At 40.2% G+C, this 18,814-nt stretch overlaps 1 protein-coding gene across 2 annotated transcripts in view; it reads left to right on the top strand.

Annotated features, from left to right (window-relative positions):
- Positions 1-1,997: 1,997 nt before the first annotated feature.
- LOC122669816 (protein FAM91A1-like) overlaps positions 1,998-18,814 on the top strand; it is a 38,615-nt gene continuing 21,798 nt past the window's right edge. For both annotated transcript variants that reach the window (XM_043866675.1, XM_043866674.1), the window contains exons 1-4: positions 1,998-2,138; positions 3,788-3,939; positions 4,984-5,101; positions 12,098-12,194. In XM_043866675.1, coding sequence (XP_043722610.1) covers positions 3,812-3,939; positions 4,984-5,101; positions 12,098-12,194 — 343 coding nt within the window. In that variant the 5' untranslated portion in view covers positions 1,998-2,138; positions 3,788-3,811. The remainder of the gene's footprint in view (positions 2,139-3,787; positions 3,940-4,983; positions 5,102-12,097; positions 12,195-18,814) is intronic.

Genomic DNA, 18,814 nt, shown 5'->3' with positions numbered 1-18,814 from the left:
TTTGGGTTATTTGGAAGGTCCGCAACTAGAATGTGTTTCGCCAACTAAACCTAGACCTTTGTACTACTATGATGGGAAGGGGAAAATTATCACCTACGGTCCCTTGCCCGGTACGGTTCCTTAGTGCCTCTAATAAAGGGAGGGGGGATGCACTGCACCTGGGTAGAGTGTTCGATTAGGGGATGGAATGGACATTTCGCCCCCTTGTTAGGGAACTGTACCGGGCAGGGAACCATAGGCGATCTTTGAAGGCCTATGATTTATTTGTGGCAAACGGTCGTTAGGCTGCTTTAAGGTCTGATCGTTACATGGTCCAGATCTCATCTTCCCTTTCAGTTGTCCCACTGGGGCTTCCCTCTGTCTTTTCCTTTGTGTTCATGGATGATGTCTTTCCCAAATCGTTATCCCCTCAAATTCCTCCAATTCCTCACATGGGGGCGAAAATGACCACCCCACTCCCTGTCGAAAACACTGCCCAAGATGGGGTCCACCGTCCACTCCCCCCCAAAAAAAAAAAAATGTAATTATTTTCAGGCATTAACGGTTATAAAGTATAAAGTATAAAGGGAAAATATCATGTACCTTCCCTGAGGTATGACTTATGTACACTTTCACCCGTGAGGTTTGGGAAATTTCACGTACCTCCCCTATTTTCCAAATTTAGTAACAAAAACACCCACTTTCTTGATTGTAGACGTTAAACGTCAGAATTTTGATTTAAATAGCCAAATTGCCCTCATCTTCTTCCCCAAATCATTTCCCCAAAACATAAAACCTTAAACCCATTTTAGGGTTCCAAAACCCCACTGCCGCCTTTAGCGGCGGCCAAACCAGAGGACCGACGGCCTGGATGTTACTGGCGAAGGATTGCCGTGCTACGACGACTGCGAAGGGATGGGGCTGAACGGTGGTGATGGTGGCGTCGTTCATCATCAAATTTTGAATATCAGAGAAGAAGATTCGTACCTGGAAAGGATGTCGGAGAGGGACATCTTTCACCGTTTTCCATCCTGCTTCCCAAATGGACAGTTTTATTCTCTCAAGGCCGCTAATGGGGACCAGATTGCCACAATCGTGCTTGCTTTCTGTAGTTTCATTCAGATTAGTTGAAAATGCCCAGACTAATCTGATTTGAAGAACCATAAAAGAGAGATGAAAGCTAATTAAGGAGAACTTTGGGTTTTCAATCCTTATACTATAGATCGCAATGCCTTGGCTTAATTTTGCAGAAAGTTGCATTATTTTCCATAAATCAGATATTGGGGCTTCTTCTGGGCCTTTGAGATCTGGGGTTCGAACTGTCGAGGGTACTGTTAGTGTGCAACAAGTTGGAGCTGCAGCGATAGAGTCACATCCTTCTGTCCAACGATTAAAACCTTGTCCTGAGATGCCGGTAACTGCACACGTTATCGAATTAATGGTGGCCAGAGACCTGCGGTAGGATTTTTCACGATTCCTGTTTTGGCCGCTGCCACAAAGTGGGCAGCAAGTTGCAGAATTTTTTTTTTTTGAAAGGGGTGAAAGTAGGGTCGCGGCACAGAGGTTGGAACCACTGTCACGGCTCTCTGCCTCATTCGGATCCTTCGTCGGATTCCTTAATTGCCAGAATCAGCTCCTGCTTTCACGTTTAGGATTGAAGGGTTTGAAACCCTAAACGATTTGGGGAAAAAGATGAGGGCAATTTGGTTACTTAAATAAAAATTCTAACGTTTAACGTCTACAATTAACGGAGTAGGTGTTTTTATTACTTAGCTTGAAAAACAGGGGAGGTACGTGGAATTTCCCAAACCTCACGGGTGAAAATGTACATAAGTCATACATCAGGGGACGTACGTGATATTTTCCCAAGCACACTGTAGAATTCTCTATAAGACTATTTATTTAATGGAATTTCGTTATAAGGTTTGCCATCGTGATTCGAGACAGAATGCCAAATCATCAAATCAAAACATAAAACGACGGTTACCATACAAGGAAAAGGAAAATATAAACTTACGTCAGAAATTCTCGTTGTTCCTATCACATCAGAACTCAGAAGTCACCTTCAAGGCTTCACCGCGAAATTCAAATTCAGCAGTTGAAGAAAACTCAAAACCTAGATCGATTCATGCATGATTTCTAAAGCCATTGTGGGTAAAACCAAGTGGCAATCATTCATCTCATATCCTCAATTTTTTTGGTATTCATTTGAACGTATGATCCGATCCAGATCCTATGCGTGGGGTCTCCGTCGATTGATCTGGAGTGGCCAACGAAATTATTTGAGACAGTGATTCTGGTGAAGTTGATTTTTTCTTTTTCCCTGAGAAGTTGTGTTCATCTGTAGTTGTAATTCTGTTGATACTCCTTATATAACATTAGACATCAAGATAAGAATAGAGAGAACGGAGAGTGCAAGAGGAGGGTTGGGGGGGGGGGGGCAGAAGTAATGAGACTCTGTGCTCCACTACAGTTACCCGGAGGTCGCAACAAAGATTTGTTGTGAATTTTGATTAGATGCGACTTAATCATACATCTCTAATGATGTTCATTGTTCTTCTGAGCATAAATATTTTTTCATCTTCTATATGGTTTGCAATATCTACATTGTACACTCTTTCGACTTAAATTGATGTGGTGATCACGGTTTTTATTTGATCTTAACAGCGCTCTATCCTTGTTGCTATAAGCACACTTGCACATTTTTCGTTATGAGTTTTATTTTTGACCGGCGGGTAGGGGTAGGGGTAGGGGGTGGGGGCTGGAGTTGGGTGAGTGTTCATTATAGAATAAGTCTACGAGAATAAATAAGAACTGCTGTGAAATTTTGGGGTGTTTGGTAAATGCAATTGTTGGAACATCAAAACTTAGTCCTTCCATACTTCATCAGAATCATGGAAAAAAAAAGAGAAAAGACTCTTTGCATTTAGCTGTAACCCTAGAGAAAAAGGGGGCATGGGGCAATAAACATTACAAGGTCATGATTTTTTGCTTGTAATGAGGTCATCTTTCATGCCACACGATGGACAAAGAAAGATGATTGTGTGTCCATATGATTGAGAAGCTCACACCCATGTCACTGGTCGAATTTCAGCATGAAATAATAATGGGAAGTGGTTAAACTTTCTGTTCCATGCAATTTTTAGAGTGCCAATCTAGTGTCCCTCCCCCCCACCAAAAAAAAAGAAGAGGAATCTAGTGCATTTTTTGTAATTTTTTTTTTTAATGTTAAATTTGGGGAAGGGGTGCAACTTTACCAGTGAGGTGGTTTTGGGATTCCTGTATCACAAGGATCTCACTCATGTTTGGCATATGCAAGTTTTGATGAAAAAATATTTCAGAAACCATTGTCAAAGTTTGCATTGTCAGAGATTTGTTTTGCCATGGCCCTCCACCCCTTTCATCATATTCTCTCAATGTTCTTAGTTTTTGGCAAACTTGTGGACTGTTGGTCTTTAGTTTGTTTTATCTTTATTATAATTTTTTTTGTCCGGTTGCCTCCTGGATGCTGACTGCCAACCTGATGAAGTGTCTCTCTTCTTTCATTCGGAATTGGGACTTGCAGTGTAAAAGCATTGGTGGAGTTGAAATAAGATCTGGCATGTTATTAATTGAAAAGGTTGAGTTGAGTAGACTTCAGTTTTGAATATAATATTTTCAGTCTATTAGAATCTAACATATGGTGGTCTCTTGTATTATATAGAGAAGACCAATAGGTAGAATTTCAATGTATGGTTATATAAGATTCCTTATAAATGTTATTTAAAAAAAATTTTAATTGATGACTTTCTTCTTTGGGATCTATTTTCAGTGAGAGCTTTAAGACATTAAGATGCAGCGTATGCCAGCTACCATTGAGGAACAACTTCTTCTAAAGTCAATCAAGGAAGACTGCCCTTGGGAGAATCTTCCGAAACGACTTCAAGCAACTCTATCTTCTAAAGAAGAGTGGCACCGAAGGTTGGAACAGTTCCAGCTTGCACATATACCACTGCTTTGTGCTGTGTAGCCCCCTGCCTTGCCTCTTTTTTATGGCATGCATGTTTATTAAAAGATCAAAGCAGTAGTCTGTGAATCCATTAATGAGTGGAATAGGTTGGTCACAAGAACATATGCATGAGAAAAGCATTCCGTCACTGATGGCAGCTCCATCGACAATCTAGGGCCAGCTGGGTTAGGGCTGTTTAGGGACCATGAGGGGCCACTGTTATTTTTTTCTTCCTTGGGGGGTGGGGGGGGGGGGTGGAGTGGAGGGGTGTAGGAGGTTCCTATTGGTTATTTTGATTTAATCTCAGGTGAGTTGAAAGCAGCCATCAGGTATTAAGATTTTCTTTCAATATGGGTGGGTAAGTTTGATCATAGAAGGTGACTCTAAGTGGACGATAGATGGCTTCAAGTGGAGACAGGGTCACAGGAGGTCCTTGGGGATATGCAGTTCACTTGGAGAGTTGGAGGCTTAGAGTCTTATGCGCCAACTGAGTTTTTTCCTTTGTATGGAGGATGTGTTTTCAGCCAATGCAATAGCTGATGAGTTGGCTAAGTCGGGGGTTATTTGTGAATCTTTGTATTTGGGCCCTTACCCCATTTTATGGTTCCTACTTTGGGTTCCCCAACCTTTGTTGGTTAGTGTTGTTGTTGTGTGCTAGCCATGTTTTGATTTTTCTCTTATCAATCAGATCTGTTATTTATGCCCCCGCCCCCCACCCAAAAAAAAAAAAAAAAAGAAGAGGAAAAACCACTTGTGACAGGAATAACGGAAGCTAATCAAGTGGCGTCTAGTCAACTCACAGCAAGCCTTCTAAGCTAGCAATCTTACATAACTAACTTGCTATGATTTGCTACGCCGTGAACGGAAATCTTTTAAAACCAATACTCTGAGAATTTATGTACTTTTCCTATTAGGATTTTGGATAATCTTGTTTTCAGATTCCATGATTTTTCTTGGATGAGCTTGTTTTGGTGTTTTCATCTAATTCTAATTCTTTCATTGTTACCTAAATGCAGGGTAATTGATCATTGTATAAAAAAGCGGCTCCAATGGAACACTTGCTTTGCTCGAAAAGTTTGCAAAGAAGGCGAATATTATGAAGAGATGATGCGTTATCTGCGAAAGAATCTAGCAGTGCGTATTGAACCATGACTTGCTTTCTTATTTCCATGGCAATAACATTGTCTAGAAAATGATCATGCGGCTGCATTTGTGATTATAATCTTTGTGCTGTACATTACTCTTATTGACTGTATAATCCTGCCAATTATCTTTTGATTGTAACTTATGAGTGGATGTTCTTTTGGTTTTCTGTCAATTGAATCATCTTCTCAATCTGCTCTTTGTCGGTGTCTCTGGTTATTGGAATGACGCAGCATTCTCTCCATCTTCCTCTGGACATATTATCATTCCAGATGTCTCTGTTCTTGGGTTTCATACTTTGTAATTTGTGTTGCCCCTACTTGAACATATCACCACCAAATATGCTAGCAAGTGGACTCAGATGTAAGTAATAAAGGAATAGCAAATAGAAGGAGACAGAGCAATTTTCTGAATGTTAGAATATGAGTGCTGGGGAGAAAGTAAAGAAAGCAACCCAAATCAATGTAGAATAGCACCGTGCTTCAGCCTAGTTTTCAACAGTGTACAGTAGAATTTGCGGTTGAGAAAGAATCACGGTATCAAGTATCAATATGTATCGGCTGTATCAGTCCTGTGACAAATTTCAGAAACTAAAACCAGTAGTCACAGTCAAGGAGAAGAGAGAAGAATTGAGGAAGAAAAAGAGAAGAGACTACCGAAAAATAGAATAGATGTCAATAGAAAGGACATGAAACATGTACCGCCAGGATAGAACTTCAATAAACTTGATGTGGATAGAAAAATAACTCCATGGAGAATCTGTTGTAAGGAGCAAGGATCAAGATCTTGGTTTCAGACTTGGTTTTGGTCAGGCCCGAAACCGAGACGTGCCAGATCTCGTTTCGAGGTTTCGACACTAGGTTTTGACCCTAGGCCTCCCTAGGTTGAAACCTAGGGTCAAAACTTAGGTTTCGACCAGGCCCGAGATTGAGACAAATTGGAGATTTTAGTTAGTTACTACCGAGATTTAGTTCCCTGGTAAGGAGTAGTCTTCATGTAGATAGCATTACCAAAGAGAACACTAGTTTTCTATTTACATAAACTAGGTCTTCATTGTAGAAAATTTCAGCAAAGGTTGGCTGCACACCACAGGAGAGAAATCCAATTAGAATCTCTCAAAACAGTATAGTTGGTGATTGCAAGTACTGATTAAGATTGCTCTGATACCATGTGACAATATCAGAAACTAAAACCAATAATCATAATCAAGGAGAAGAGAGAAGAATTAAGGAAGAATAAGAGAAGAGACTACCGAAAAAGAGAATAGTAGTTAATAGCTATCGGCAGTCCTCTCACATTGTAATTTGGACGAAGCTTCCACTGTTAGAATGGTTAATCTTAAGAGGTGTAATCTCTGGAGGGGATGGTATTGTTTTCAGGAAGTTATGGCCTAAATTTCTTCTGCTTGGGCTATGGTTACCTTTGCTTATAGGGAGAGTAACAGGGTGGCTGATTGGATGACCAACCTAGCCTGTGATACTGGTTCCTCCATCAATTACCATGTTGGCAGCCAGCTGCCTGGGGATTTGCAGCATATTCTGCGGGAAGACACGGCTGGTTTGCCAGTTCTAAGGAAGTAGATTTTTATTTTGCTTGTTTTCTTATGTTTGTATGGGTTGAATTCAAAGTTAAGACGAGAGTTTTGCTCCTATGGGTTGGGGTAAGGTGGTACGTCCCCCCCTATATTCTTTTATTCATTGATTGGATTTTAATAATATAAAAAAATCCTCTCACATTGTTGTATATATAAGTTAATAAGTTATCAATTTCAACACCGCAACGACTAGAAGACTGTTCAGTCATTGCAGTAGTAGAACTGTAGAAGTCTAATAAACCTTAGCAATAACAACTAGAAAACAGTTAAACATAAAGACTAACTCTAACACCTACAACATTGTACCGCAGAGGTTTGACAATAATACCTGTACAGTACATATCTTAACAAAGATTGGAGCTTAAAAGGAGGTTCCTTAGAATTCATTTACGGATAAAGTGGTCAAACAAGGAAAGTGGAACTTTGAAGGCGACACCAATACGATGTGTAACGAGGTGACGGCTTGTATTAAAAAAGTTGCCAAGGAGGTACTAGGGGACTCGAATGGTAAACGTCATTTCCCTAGGAAGACTTGGTGGTGGTGTGATGAGGTCCGAGCAACCATTAAGACTAAGACAGCTAGTTTTAAGACACAACAAAGGACTAAGGAGGTAGAGGATCTAAAAGGTTTAAATTTGCCAGAAATGAAGCTAAGAAGATTGTGGGGAAAGCAAGAGCAAGAAAATATGACAATTTGAACACAAAGGAAGGGAAAAAGCTATCTATAAGATAGCTAAAGTAAGAGAAAGGATGAGTAGAGATTTCGACAATGTTAGATGTATTAAAAGTGAAGATGGTAGAGTACTAATAAGAGATGAGGACATTATGAAGCGATGGAAAGAGTACTTTGCGACCTACTAAATGAAGACTTTTCGAGTAATAATGCTCCAAAGGCCTGCCTTATTCATTGAGATACCACATGTGGCATATATACTCAAAGTTAGAGTGTCTGAAGTAAAAGAAGCTTTAAGAAAGATGAAAGTAGGAAAGAAACTAGGCTCAAACGGAGTCCCAATAAAAGTGTGGAAGAGCCTAGAAATCTGTGTTTTAGCCTGGATAGCCAAGCTCTGTAACAAGATTACGAGTACAAAGAAAATGCCAGATGAATGGAGAAGTATTGTGATCCCGATTTACAGAAATAAAGGAGATATGCATATGATGAAGTAATCGGAGAGGGTTATTGATACTCACCTAAGAAAGGAAAGTACTATTTCAAAGAACCAATTTGACTTTATGCTAGGTAGATCCATGATGGAAGCTATATTCTTACTTAGGAGACTCATGGAAAGGTATAGAGAAGGCAAGAAGGATCTCCATATGGTCTTTATTGATCTAGAAAAAGCCTATAACAGAGTCCCTAGAGAACTAATTTTGCACATACTAGAGAAGAGAAGGGTGTCATGTAAATATGTGGACATAATTAAAGATATATGATGGTGTGGTAACTAGCATAAGAACTGTGGAGAGTCAAGGTAGTGAGTTCCCAATTACTATTTATTGGACTACATCAAAGATCTACCTTAAGCCCTTATTTGTTTGCACTTATCATGGATGATTTAACAAGAGACATACAAGATGAGATTCTTTGGTGAGCTTTTTGTTGATGCTATTGTGTTGGTGGATGAGACAAAAGAAGGGATTAATGCCAAGTTGGAGTTATGGAGATCAACCTTGGAATTAAAAGGTCGTAAGATAAGAAGAACAAAGACGGAGTATATGGTGTTTACTTTAGCTACACCATGACAGTTAAGGAGGTGGTCAATATTGATAGTTGATACAAGGAGATACCTCAAAGTGACTATTTTAGATATTTGGGCTCTATAGTAAATGCAACATCAACAACAACAACTCAGCCTTACCCCAATGACCAGCGATGATGTTTATAGAGGATGATGTTTCCCAAAGAATTAAAATAGGATGGATGAAGTGGAGAGGTGCGACCAGAGTACCGTGTGATCGTCGTATTCCTTTAAAGCTTAAAGCAAAATTTTATAGGACTGCCTGCTATGCCCTTGCCCAAACCGTAACTGATTTGACCTTGGTGTGTAGGTACTACGCTAGCATCTGTCAGTACTGGCAATATGTGGGCCATAACAGTCAAACAGCCACATTGGATCCTTGATGAGAAGATACGTTTATTGACCAAAATACTGGGTGGTTTGTCGACCGTGGTAGCTTTGTAGATCGTCCTCCTCCTATGGACGCGATGAGCGAGAGGTTTAGAAAGAGATGGCGACATCGAATTCCGGATGAATCGAGTCCATAGGTAACCATCCACATCATTCTACTTTACCTTTCCATCAGACCAGACATGCTTTAGCTTTCTCTGTTGGCATCCTGAGTCCTATATATGGCTGGATCCTGCTGAAGGACCTCAATGGAATTATCATCATCATTTACAACTGGTTCTGGGACTGCTCTCACACTCTGTGATCTCCGGAAGGCAATTCCGCCTGCCTTTGCTTCTTCCGCTTCCCCCATCTCTACCACTACCACCTGCCTCTGGTGCCAGATGCTCTAAAGTCAGAAGAACCAGCTCATTTCCTCATCTCTGCAGCCCTAAATGGCTCGCTGCTTGAGCTTGCTGTATCTATTTCCTCTCTGCCTCTGTCTCCACATCAGTAGGCATATAATCACTATTGGAGTCATCAGAGTTAGTCCTTGCTGTAGGGTGTCTCTCTGGCACTGCCTCATCAAACTCCTTTGCCCTTTGCTTTTCCAATCTCCTTTGTCTTCCTCCCTTCATGAGGGCAGCCAAGGCCTTCTGCACTTCACTAGGGACCCTGGCGCATTTCGCCACATCCCTGTAGCCGCCAGCCAGATGTCACTTCTGTCTAGTAGTCCCCTATTTTGCCATTGTAACTACATTGTGACTTTTTCTTGTCATTTCTGATGCAGATCAAGGAGTCTACATTGCACAAAGTACTGTTCACGTGAACAGTGTTGAGGACCCTATGGACAGCTTGCAAGAGAAGAATTTGAGAAGATATCCTCCAGATCTCGTGGGCCCCCTCGCCAGTTGTATGGAGGCAAGATTGAAGACTAATTGCTGCTGCGTGGAGGAGTCTTACAGCTGTTATAAATTAGATTTTTATTAGGTAGATTTAGACTTTGTTTCTATTTTTAGATTTATTAAGTTATATATGATGTCATCGGATTTAGAAAGCAATCTAGGATTAGTTTACTATTTTAGTTGGGTTTTATTTTGTAAACAATTATAGGGGATGTTATTCCTAGAAGTTTGTCTTAGGTTTTATGAATTAGTAGTTTCCTTTTCTAGGATTCTTTAGTTTCTTAATTAGATTGGGATTGGGTTGCTTTGTAATTGGTTTTTAAGTAGGAAAGGTCTAAAGAGCTGTAACCGATTATTAATTTATTATATAAATAAGGAGCAAGGCTGATTACAGGGCACGGTTGAAGATTGAAGAAAATAGAGAGCTATGGCTTGAAGCTGTGAGAGGCGGTGGCTGTGGGATGCAGCAACGGTGAGAGGCCGTGGGTGGGAGACCCTGGACTGAGAGAGTCCCCTCTCCCCCTTCCATATCCCCTTCTTCCATACCCTTTTATGTTCTTCTTTCATATGTAAAAGAAAAAGAGAAATAAAACATTCAGTTATTCAAATTTGTTTTTCCTTATTTTATTGATCCTGCTGCAATCGATCTCCCACTGGTTTTTTCCTTGGTTCGAGTTCGAGTCTGCATTAATTTCCCATTGGTACGCCATGTTTACTTCCTATGTCTTCACTAGCACCTTCTTGACCAGCCATTGTGCAATCTTCTTACAATGTTGCATAAAAAAAATACTTACATTATTAACTATTCTACATCATCTAAGATTCCTAAAACAATAATATAGCTATTACCTAATTTTTCCCCGACGTGTTTTTCTTTTTTCAATTAAAACTAATTTTAATAATTATTTAAAATAATAATCCTAATTTACCAAAAATAATTATGCAATGACACATTAAGCATCATCTTCAGTTGTAAATACAACAACAATACTTTCATAAATTTTAAAAATTTTCAAACCAAAAGAAAATTTTCTGCAATTTTTAAAATAATTTAAAAGTAAAAAAAATTAAATAATTAATTTTTCGGACAGAAAAAGACTCCATGAGGCCGTAGATTGGCCCATGGTGTCTAACATATATAAATTTAAGCTCCAACCACTAATTATTAACCCTATTCTTTTTCTTCTAAATTGTCTTGTAAGAAAATAAATTTTTGCGCAAAACTTACACAGCAGATCGCTGCTTTCGATGCATTCCAGTACTGCCCAACACATTGTTTCACGCTCGTATGGGATGGTTTGGCCCAAAAATCACAAAAAACAGGTTTCCTAGCCATTTAGTGTCGAAACCAGCGAGACGGTCGAAATGTTCAATCAAAACATATCTTTCTATATTGAGATTTTGTATTGTTTCCGTCGAAATGATACCAAAACCCAAGATATCGTCAAAATTTGGCTGAAACGATGCATATTTTAGGTATCACAGTGGGTTTCGTTTCAACATGTGTCGAAACTGAAATATTCACGAAATTTTGACGAAACCCACCGAAATTTTGAACATTGCTGGCTTGCTTGCTGCCTTATTAACCCCAAGCCCCAATACCCAATGGCCCTATGTTCCTTAATGAGCATACGTCTATGTTCTAACCACACCTTCAGGGGCATTTGCCATAAAACATCGTGTCCACCACCTACCAAGAAAAAATCAAAGGTCCTCAATTCTAAATAGCTAATGTTTCATTAGTTATGATGCATGGAGTAGCTGCAGGAAGGGTATCTGGGTAGTTTTCTATCCTATTACTGTCTTGGGACTTGGGAAGTGGAGTTGTTTAGCGTGTTACATATGTGGGTTTGTCTGTGCAAGGAAAAGGAGGTGTTGTTAAGGTTTAAGAATTTTGGTGTCTTTGAAGAGGTGGTTTTGTGAGCTATTGCAGTTGCATTTAGTTGTTGGGGTGTAAATCTTATTTCCTTTCCCCCCCCCCCCCTTTGGAGGTTCATCTTGCTTTGAATTTGTACAATACGAGCTTTTAGGTGTTAGGATATAGAATATGATCTTATTTCCTCTTTTCTTTTTTCTTTTGGAGCTTCATCTTGGCTCGGATTTTGTAGAAACTCCCTTATAGTATCCCAAAGATAAATAGAATTCATATAATGTATTTCATTATTTCTACAGGTTTGTATGACTAATACATATTTCTTCCTTAATTGAGTTCCATGTTCTGATGTTTGCAGCATGAGGCTAACAGTGTCACACAAAATTGTATTGCTAGTTGCAGAATTGGAATATTTTCAGTTTTCGATTATGAAATCACTGATCCTCTCTCTATTCCCAATTTCTCTTATATGTATTAACACAGTTCTTTTGTTCAAATTCTTTGCAGCTCTTTCCATATCACCTGGCAGAGTACATTTGTCGAGTAATGAGAGTATCACCTTTCAGATACTACTGTGACATGATCTTTGAGGTCATGAAAAATGGTAACAGATTATGCTTCTAACAATATTTATTGGTAATAAATTTTGATCTTTTATTGAGTTTTGCTATTGTCAGAAAATACTTCTTGATGTACAGTTACGGGTTTAACTTGCAGTAAGAGTTCTGCATCACAGTATTTAGAGTTGCATTTGGGGCTGCTATTTGTTCTTTTCCATAATTATAAAGTTCTATAACCAAATTATTCAGCATATATTACATCATAAAAAATAAAAGACAACTATTTGTTAACTATTGTATTTCTGCTGTAATCTCTACAGACACAATGAGTATCAGAGTCAGACTATGATTTTCTGGGGTAGACATAACTTATTTTAGTCATCAGTTCTTGCATTGGAAAACTTAGTCACTTGACGAATTCATACAGTACAGGGTAGAAACCCAATGCCTTGACTATCAGAGAAGTTTTTTTTCATAATTATCAGAGCCATATTATTTTTTTGCATAAAAAAGTAAAAACCCCAAGATTTGAAACATGAAGATTAGCATGTTTTTGTGATAAGTTCCAAAAGATAGGGTTCCATGGTCATATTAATTAAGAAACATAGAAAGGGAAGAAAAATTATGTGTTATTAGCGAAAGGGATGGGCAACCCTGACAGCTAGTAATTCATAAACATGCTTCATTTTTTTTGGTCCATGGTTATGCAGCAGAGTCAACAGACCTAAATGTCAAGAATGCCGGCCCAAGCTCAAGAAGCCTAGGGATAGGGTCTAAGGCAGATGAGCTTATGCCGACTTGAAAAGCAAACGTAAAGAGCAGTGCATGAGATGGGTGCCCTGGTGTTCATGTGAATCTCGTAAGATCTTTACAAGAACACATAGTATTGTTCCTTTTTGTCAGACACTCTCTCTTGATCGACGGTTATTGCTTTGGCCCTTGATCAGTTATTGCTATGGTATCAAGACAAAACTTTGCAATCTGGGATTTCAACCAATGAAAAGAAGAAAGAAAGAAGAAAAGAGAGAAAGAAGGAAGAGGGAGAATAGAATGTCTCTCAGCCACAACACTAGTTTGTGGGGTGGGTGTTTACTTGCATTTCAATTATAGCCAGATACGATTAAAAACAGTAGATATATAATTATTTCATACAATAGATGTTGGATCGATTTATTGAACCGTATTGTCTCCTAGATCTCCTTCCAAGCGCTTGTTTGCTCCTGTGACTAGAACAAGAAAATATGTCTGTTCTCATTACAACAACTGTTGTATCTCCATTATGGTTCTTGTTAGCTTTGACATTGCTGTCTATTCGAAGTCAACTATCTTTCCGAGTTCAAACTTCAATAAAATCAACGGAAACAGTGAGCCAGTTCCTTCACTTTCTCCTCCTTGAATCATTAATGATTGTTCTGCTTCTGCAGGCTGAATCATTACAGCCCTGCATTTCTGTTTGCCAAAGTTCCCACTATCCTAAAAATCATCGTATTTTCCATTCCCTTTTATTCTTTGGTCCCCCAAAACTTAGGCGTACTAGTTTCCTAATTGCTGCAGTGCATTTTGTGGCCTTATGATGTCTTGGGGTGATGATAGGTATGCTGAACTGATACATGGGTCTGCCTACCATTTTCTTGGTTAGGTCACCCTAATAACCTGACTTTCGATTTAATTTTTTAAAATTTTGTTACTTGCATACTTAAATATGAGGAATGAAGAGATTTGGGCCAAAAATCGAAGTTTTTGGGCAAAAATTTGCTTGTCGGAGTTGAAACCTGCGAAACCTTCAAGTTCTCGGTTGAAACCTGTCGAAACGAGACAGGTTTCGATGGTGATATGGTATTTTAAGTGCCTGGTTCAACTGGTTTCGGTCGAACCAGGTCAAAACCTGCGAAATATCCGAAATTAAGTTGATACAGATCGAAAATAGGAACAAAATCGTATCACACTTTAGTTTCGTCTCGGTTTCTTGTGATACCGAAATCATGAACCATGGCTGGAAGTAAACTGATACGATCTTGGGAGAACTCAACCCTATAAACTGGCTTACAAGGTGAGGGAACCCAAGAACTTATCAACCCATATTAAGTTTCCCATACAACCGATGTGGGATAAATGTGATTGTAACATAAACCCATCCCTATATATGCCCAGAAACTCTACTAGCTAATGCCCAATTGATTAAATACTTGGCAATGTCAGCACAAATTATTGGGAAAATCCTAGGATTGTCTTTGAACATCCTTCTACTCTCTCCTTCTATAAACCTTAAATAACTACTTAATAAAATAAACCCTATAATATAGTGCCTTTTCACTGAAGGGATCCATAGGCCATTGATTAAACTGTTAGTCACATTAGCAGGCCAAGTCATATGAACTCCAAACAAGCGCAGACAATTTGTCCACACCTTAACTGCCAAATTACATGATAAATGGGACAGGCTGAAGATTTATTTTGTCATAATCAGAAATTACATCTATTTGCAAGATGCTAACCTTGTACCGTTGGATATCCAAAGTAAAAGCCTTGTTGTAAGCTAATACCCATGCAACAGTAGCTACTCCGGGGGGGGGGGGGGAGGGTGTCTTCCACACCGTATTGACATTCCATGTCCTCTTTTCCAATTCTCACCCACTTCCTTTGTAACAAAGCTTTTTTTCTCTGTCTTTCTTTTTTATTTATTTTGGATGAAAAATAATATATTACAAAGAAGAAAGGGGGAATATACAAGCCCGAAGACAAACAAGACAAAAGCCTAACTAGGCAGCAAAATGGAACGAGGAAGACCCCATGAGACAACAATGAGCCTGTTCCTTGGGGAATCCTTTACATTAGCACGGGGAAGGGAGATAATTTTAGAAGAAACTTCAAAGGAGATGGCTTTCCAAATATGATCAAGAGAGCGGGAGTTGGAAGTCCATCTTCTAAGGTTGCGTTCCATCCAAATATGAGAGATGGCAGCGCAAAAGGCCAGTTTGCCAATAGTATCACAAATGGTCTTTCCTCCGAATGTCATGTCGATCCAAATCCACTCCCGATGAAGGGGGAGGGATCTTCTTCTACCCGGCCAGCAAGAACGGAGAACCCGCTTCCAAATGGAAGAGGTCAAGGGGCAGGAGAAGAACAGGTGATCTGTATCTTCTTGGCCATTCCAACAAAGGCAGCAACGGTCGGAAACCTGAATGTGATAGTGGTTGAGGAAGGCCTGAGTCGGAAGGCAGCTTGAGAGAGCGCGCCAAGAGGTGAGGCTGTGGCGAGAAATGTGCCCTTTGAACCAAACAACTTTGTGCCAAGGACAGTGAGTCCCTCTAAGCCTAACCAAGTCCCAGGCTGAGTGGGAGCTGAATCTGCCAGAGGAGGAAGGGAACTAAAGGACAGAGTCGCCTTGGCTACGAAGATTTGGAGGGATGTGGGGGAGGGAGCTCCAAAGGCCTGCAAGGGGAGGGGGAGGACAAGGGAGGGCTCCAGGTGCCTCTGGAAATGATGGAAGCAACTAAAGAGAGTCTATGCAGCCCAGATGAGTAAATATCACAGGGCCTTACAACTGAAGCGAGAACACCAAAGGGATGCGATTTGTCTAACCAAAGAGAGGTGGAAAGACCGTCACCAATCTTGCAAGAGATGGCCTCCAAGGCTATGTTAAGTTCTTTGAGTGTGGCATTTACGGTATCCCTAAAGCCAACATCAAAGCCATGGAAAACCTTTTCTATGCCTTCCTTTGGAAAGGGAAAGAAGTCTCCAAATTCCTTCACCCAATTAGCTGGAAAACCATCTGCCTTTTTAAATCTGAAGAAGGCCTTGGCATTCGCCGCATCCGTGATTCCAACACCACGGGTATTCTGAAGCTCATTTGGAAAATCTCCTCTAGACAGGACTCTATCTGGGTCAACTGGGTCTACTCCCATCTTCTCAAAAAGGACTCCGTCTGGACTGTCCCCATCAACTCCAATTCCTCTTGGATCTGGTGCAAGATTCTTCTCCTCCGCCCCCTTGCCCTCATAGCCACCTCTACTGCTATTGTTGACGGATCAACTACTTCCCTTTGGCTTGACCCCTGGCACCCTCTTGGGATTCTCTACAATGTTCTTGGTGCTAGATTGATCTACTCCTCTGGCAACCCCAAATCCGCCCCCTCTCCCACATCATTTCCCTTGGCTCCTGGTCCTTCCATCCCCCCACATCCCTATCCTCTCCCAGATCTAGCCGTCCCTCCCCCCTCTCCCCCTCCCCCCAGCTTCTGCAGATAAGGTTGTTTGGCTCCCCTCCTCCAACGTCCTATTTAGCTTTAGATCAGCATGGAACTTAGTTCGCCACCACAACCCCCATTTCCCTTGGCTCAAACTAGTCTAGTTCAAAGGCCTCATCCCTCGCCATAGCTTCACGGTCTGGAAAACCCTTAGCCATTGTCTCCTTACCCAAGCCTTCCTTCTCCACCGTAACATTCATGTCCCCCCGTCTTGCATCTTCTATTGGAATGGTTCTGACTTCTGAGGACACTGCTCACCTTTTCTTTGCCTGCCCATTCACATCCACCATCTGGAAAAAAGCCCTCATGTCCATTTGGCCCCGTTGCAGGAGACCTTTGCCCTTTGATAAAGAATTGCTCTGGATGGACATGACCTTCCAAGGCTGCTTTCTTTGCAACACTATTGGGAAGCTTGTGTTTGGCTCCACTATTTACCACATTTGGATGGAGAGGAATCTTAGGAGATGGACATCCAACTCTCGGTCCTTCGACTTGATTTGGAAAGCCATCTCCTTCGATGTTTTCTCCAAGCTCAGCTCCATCCACCATAGGTCTTTCTCGGATACCCCTAGGAACAGGCATATTGTTGCCTCCTGGGCCTTAGATAGCTCTCTCTTGCAGCCCCCTCCTCCCTCTTAGGATGGCTTGAGGCTTGCGCTTTTGTATCTCCTTGTATATCCCCCCCCCCTTTTCCTCCCTTGCCCCCTCCTGGGGTTTGGTAATATATCTATTCACCAAAAAAAAGAAGTTATTTAAGTTATTTATTAGTTACTCAAGTTGAGTTAGTTTAGTACTTTGTTAAGTTCTTTAATTATAAAGTATAAACATGTCATGGACATATTTGTCCCTAGTTTTTGAATTCTACATAGTGGTATTTTTGTCGTTTAGGTTCGGAAGTAGGGATTTGGGGTCTAACCTATGAATCACACAGGGCAGATTTCAAGAAGACAGAAGATAGAAGAAATGGATGATGGTTCTAAGAGATGTCTTGGGTCATAGTCCGACCCACGACTAAAGAGAGAAAAAGAACAGTACAAGAGAAGGCAAACAGGAAGGAGGCGGCTTCCGGATCAGCTGCATCTTCATTTCTTATCTCAGATAAGAATCTTCTTCCTGCTGCTACCACTTGTCTTCCCCTCTTGAATGGTCTGTTGGATACCCAATGAACTTCCTCTTCTTAGGTTTAAACCTGACATCTTAATCATTAAATTCTTCTACTTGGAATACCCCACAAATCTAACCAAATTTGGTTCAGATTTGAACCCTCTCAATCCCCTTCCCTTTGATGTTTGATCTCTAGTAGCTCAAGTGACCTTGCAGATTTCTTGATTTAGTGGGATAACTTGTTTACCAAAGCATCCTTTGTCCCTGTGGAAAGTTTCAGGCAGTTAGCCTTTTGTCACTTGGCAAAATAATGATCTTGTCTTAGGTAGATTTTTTATTAAAAGTTTTAGAACTGAATAGCTTGCATCGCTAGGGAAGAGGAAAAATGTGGAGTAGCTGATACCATACATAGTTGATGTGGAACTGGGGAGTGCATTTGTTCCATGGTTTGAGAACTTGGTTTCGGGAATGGTTTCACCCAGCCAAAAAACCGAGTTGGACCTAGATATCAGTGAGTTGGTGCACCTTTTTTTTTTTTGAACTCGGTTGATGGTTTCAGTGGGTTTTTGACCTAGTTTGGTCATGAAAGTTGGTATACAACCTATTTTGGGCCATTTAAACACAATGGCACTATCAGATTTTGAAAAATCAAAGTCCAAATAGGAGTTTGACTTAGTGGGAAACCAAGACATACACTAACTTAGGCCAGAAAGCAGGACAAACACTTACGTGTGTCAGGACAGACACTTATTTATGCCTAATATTATTTAAGTAAATGATTATTTTATTTACTTAAGATATTATTCATAAATGAGCAAATACCACCTATTTGAATCCAATAAAAATAGTGAAAAAATAAAATTCCCAAAGGATAAAAAGTTAACCCCTCAATTCAAAAACAAAAACTGGATTTTCGGCGGTAGGTGCAATTTTCAACTTTTTAATGTTGGGGTTTTTCTGACCGGTACATAACTCCTTCAATATAAATCAGATTTAAGCAATCTTGGACTTGTTGGAAAGCTTTCTAGCATTAGAAAGTTGAAAATTGTACCTACCGCCAAAAATCTAGTTTTTGTTCTTGAACTGGGGGGGTTGACTTTTTATCCTTTTGGAATTTTTTTTTTAACTATTTTTATTTGATTCAAATAGTGGGGGGGGTATTTGCTTATTTACGAATCATAGCTTAAGTTAGTTAAATGATATTAGGCATAAATAAGTGCTTGTCCTGGCATAAATAGTGTCTGTCCTGCTTTTTGACATAAATAAGTGTCTGTATACCAAAGTTTGCATAAATAAGTGTTTGTCTACCACGGT

This window comes from Telopea speciosissima, chromosome 7 (assembly GCF_018873765.1).
Source record: "Telopea speciosissima isolate NSW1024214 ecotype Mountain lineage chromosome 7, Tspe_v1, whole genome shotgun sequence".
Lineage (NCBI taxonomy): Eukaryota > Viridiplantae > Streptophyta > Magnoliopsida > Proteales > Proteaceae > Telopea > Telopea speciosissima.
This window is presented reverse-complemented; position numbering and strand designations above follow the sequence as displayed.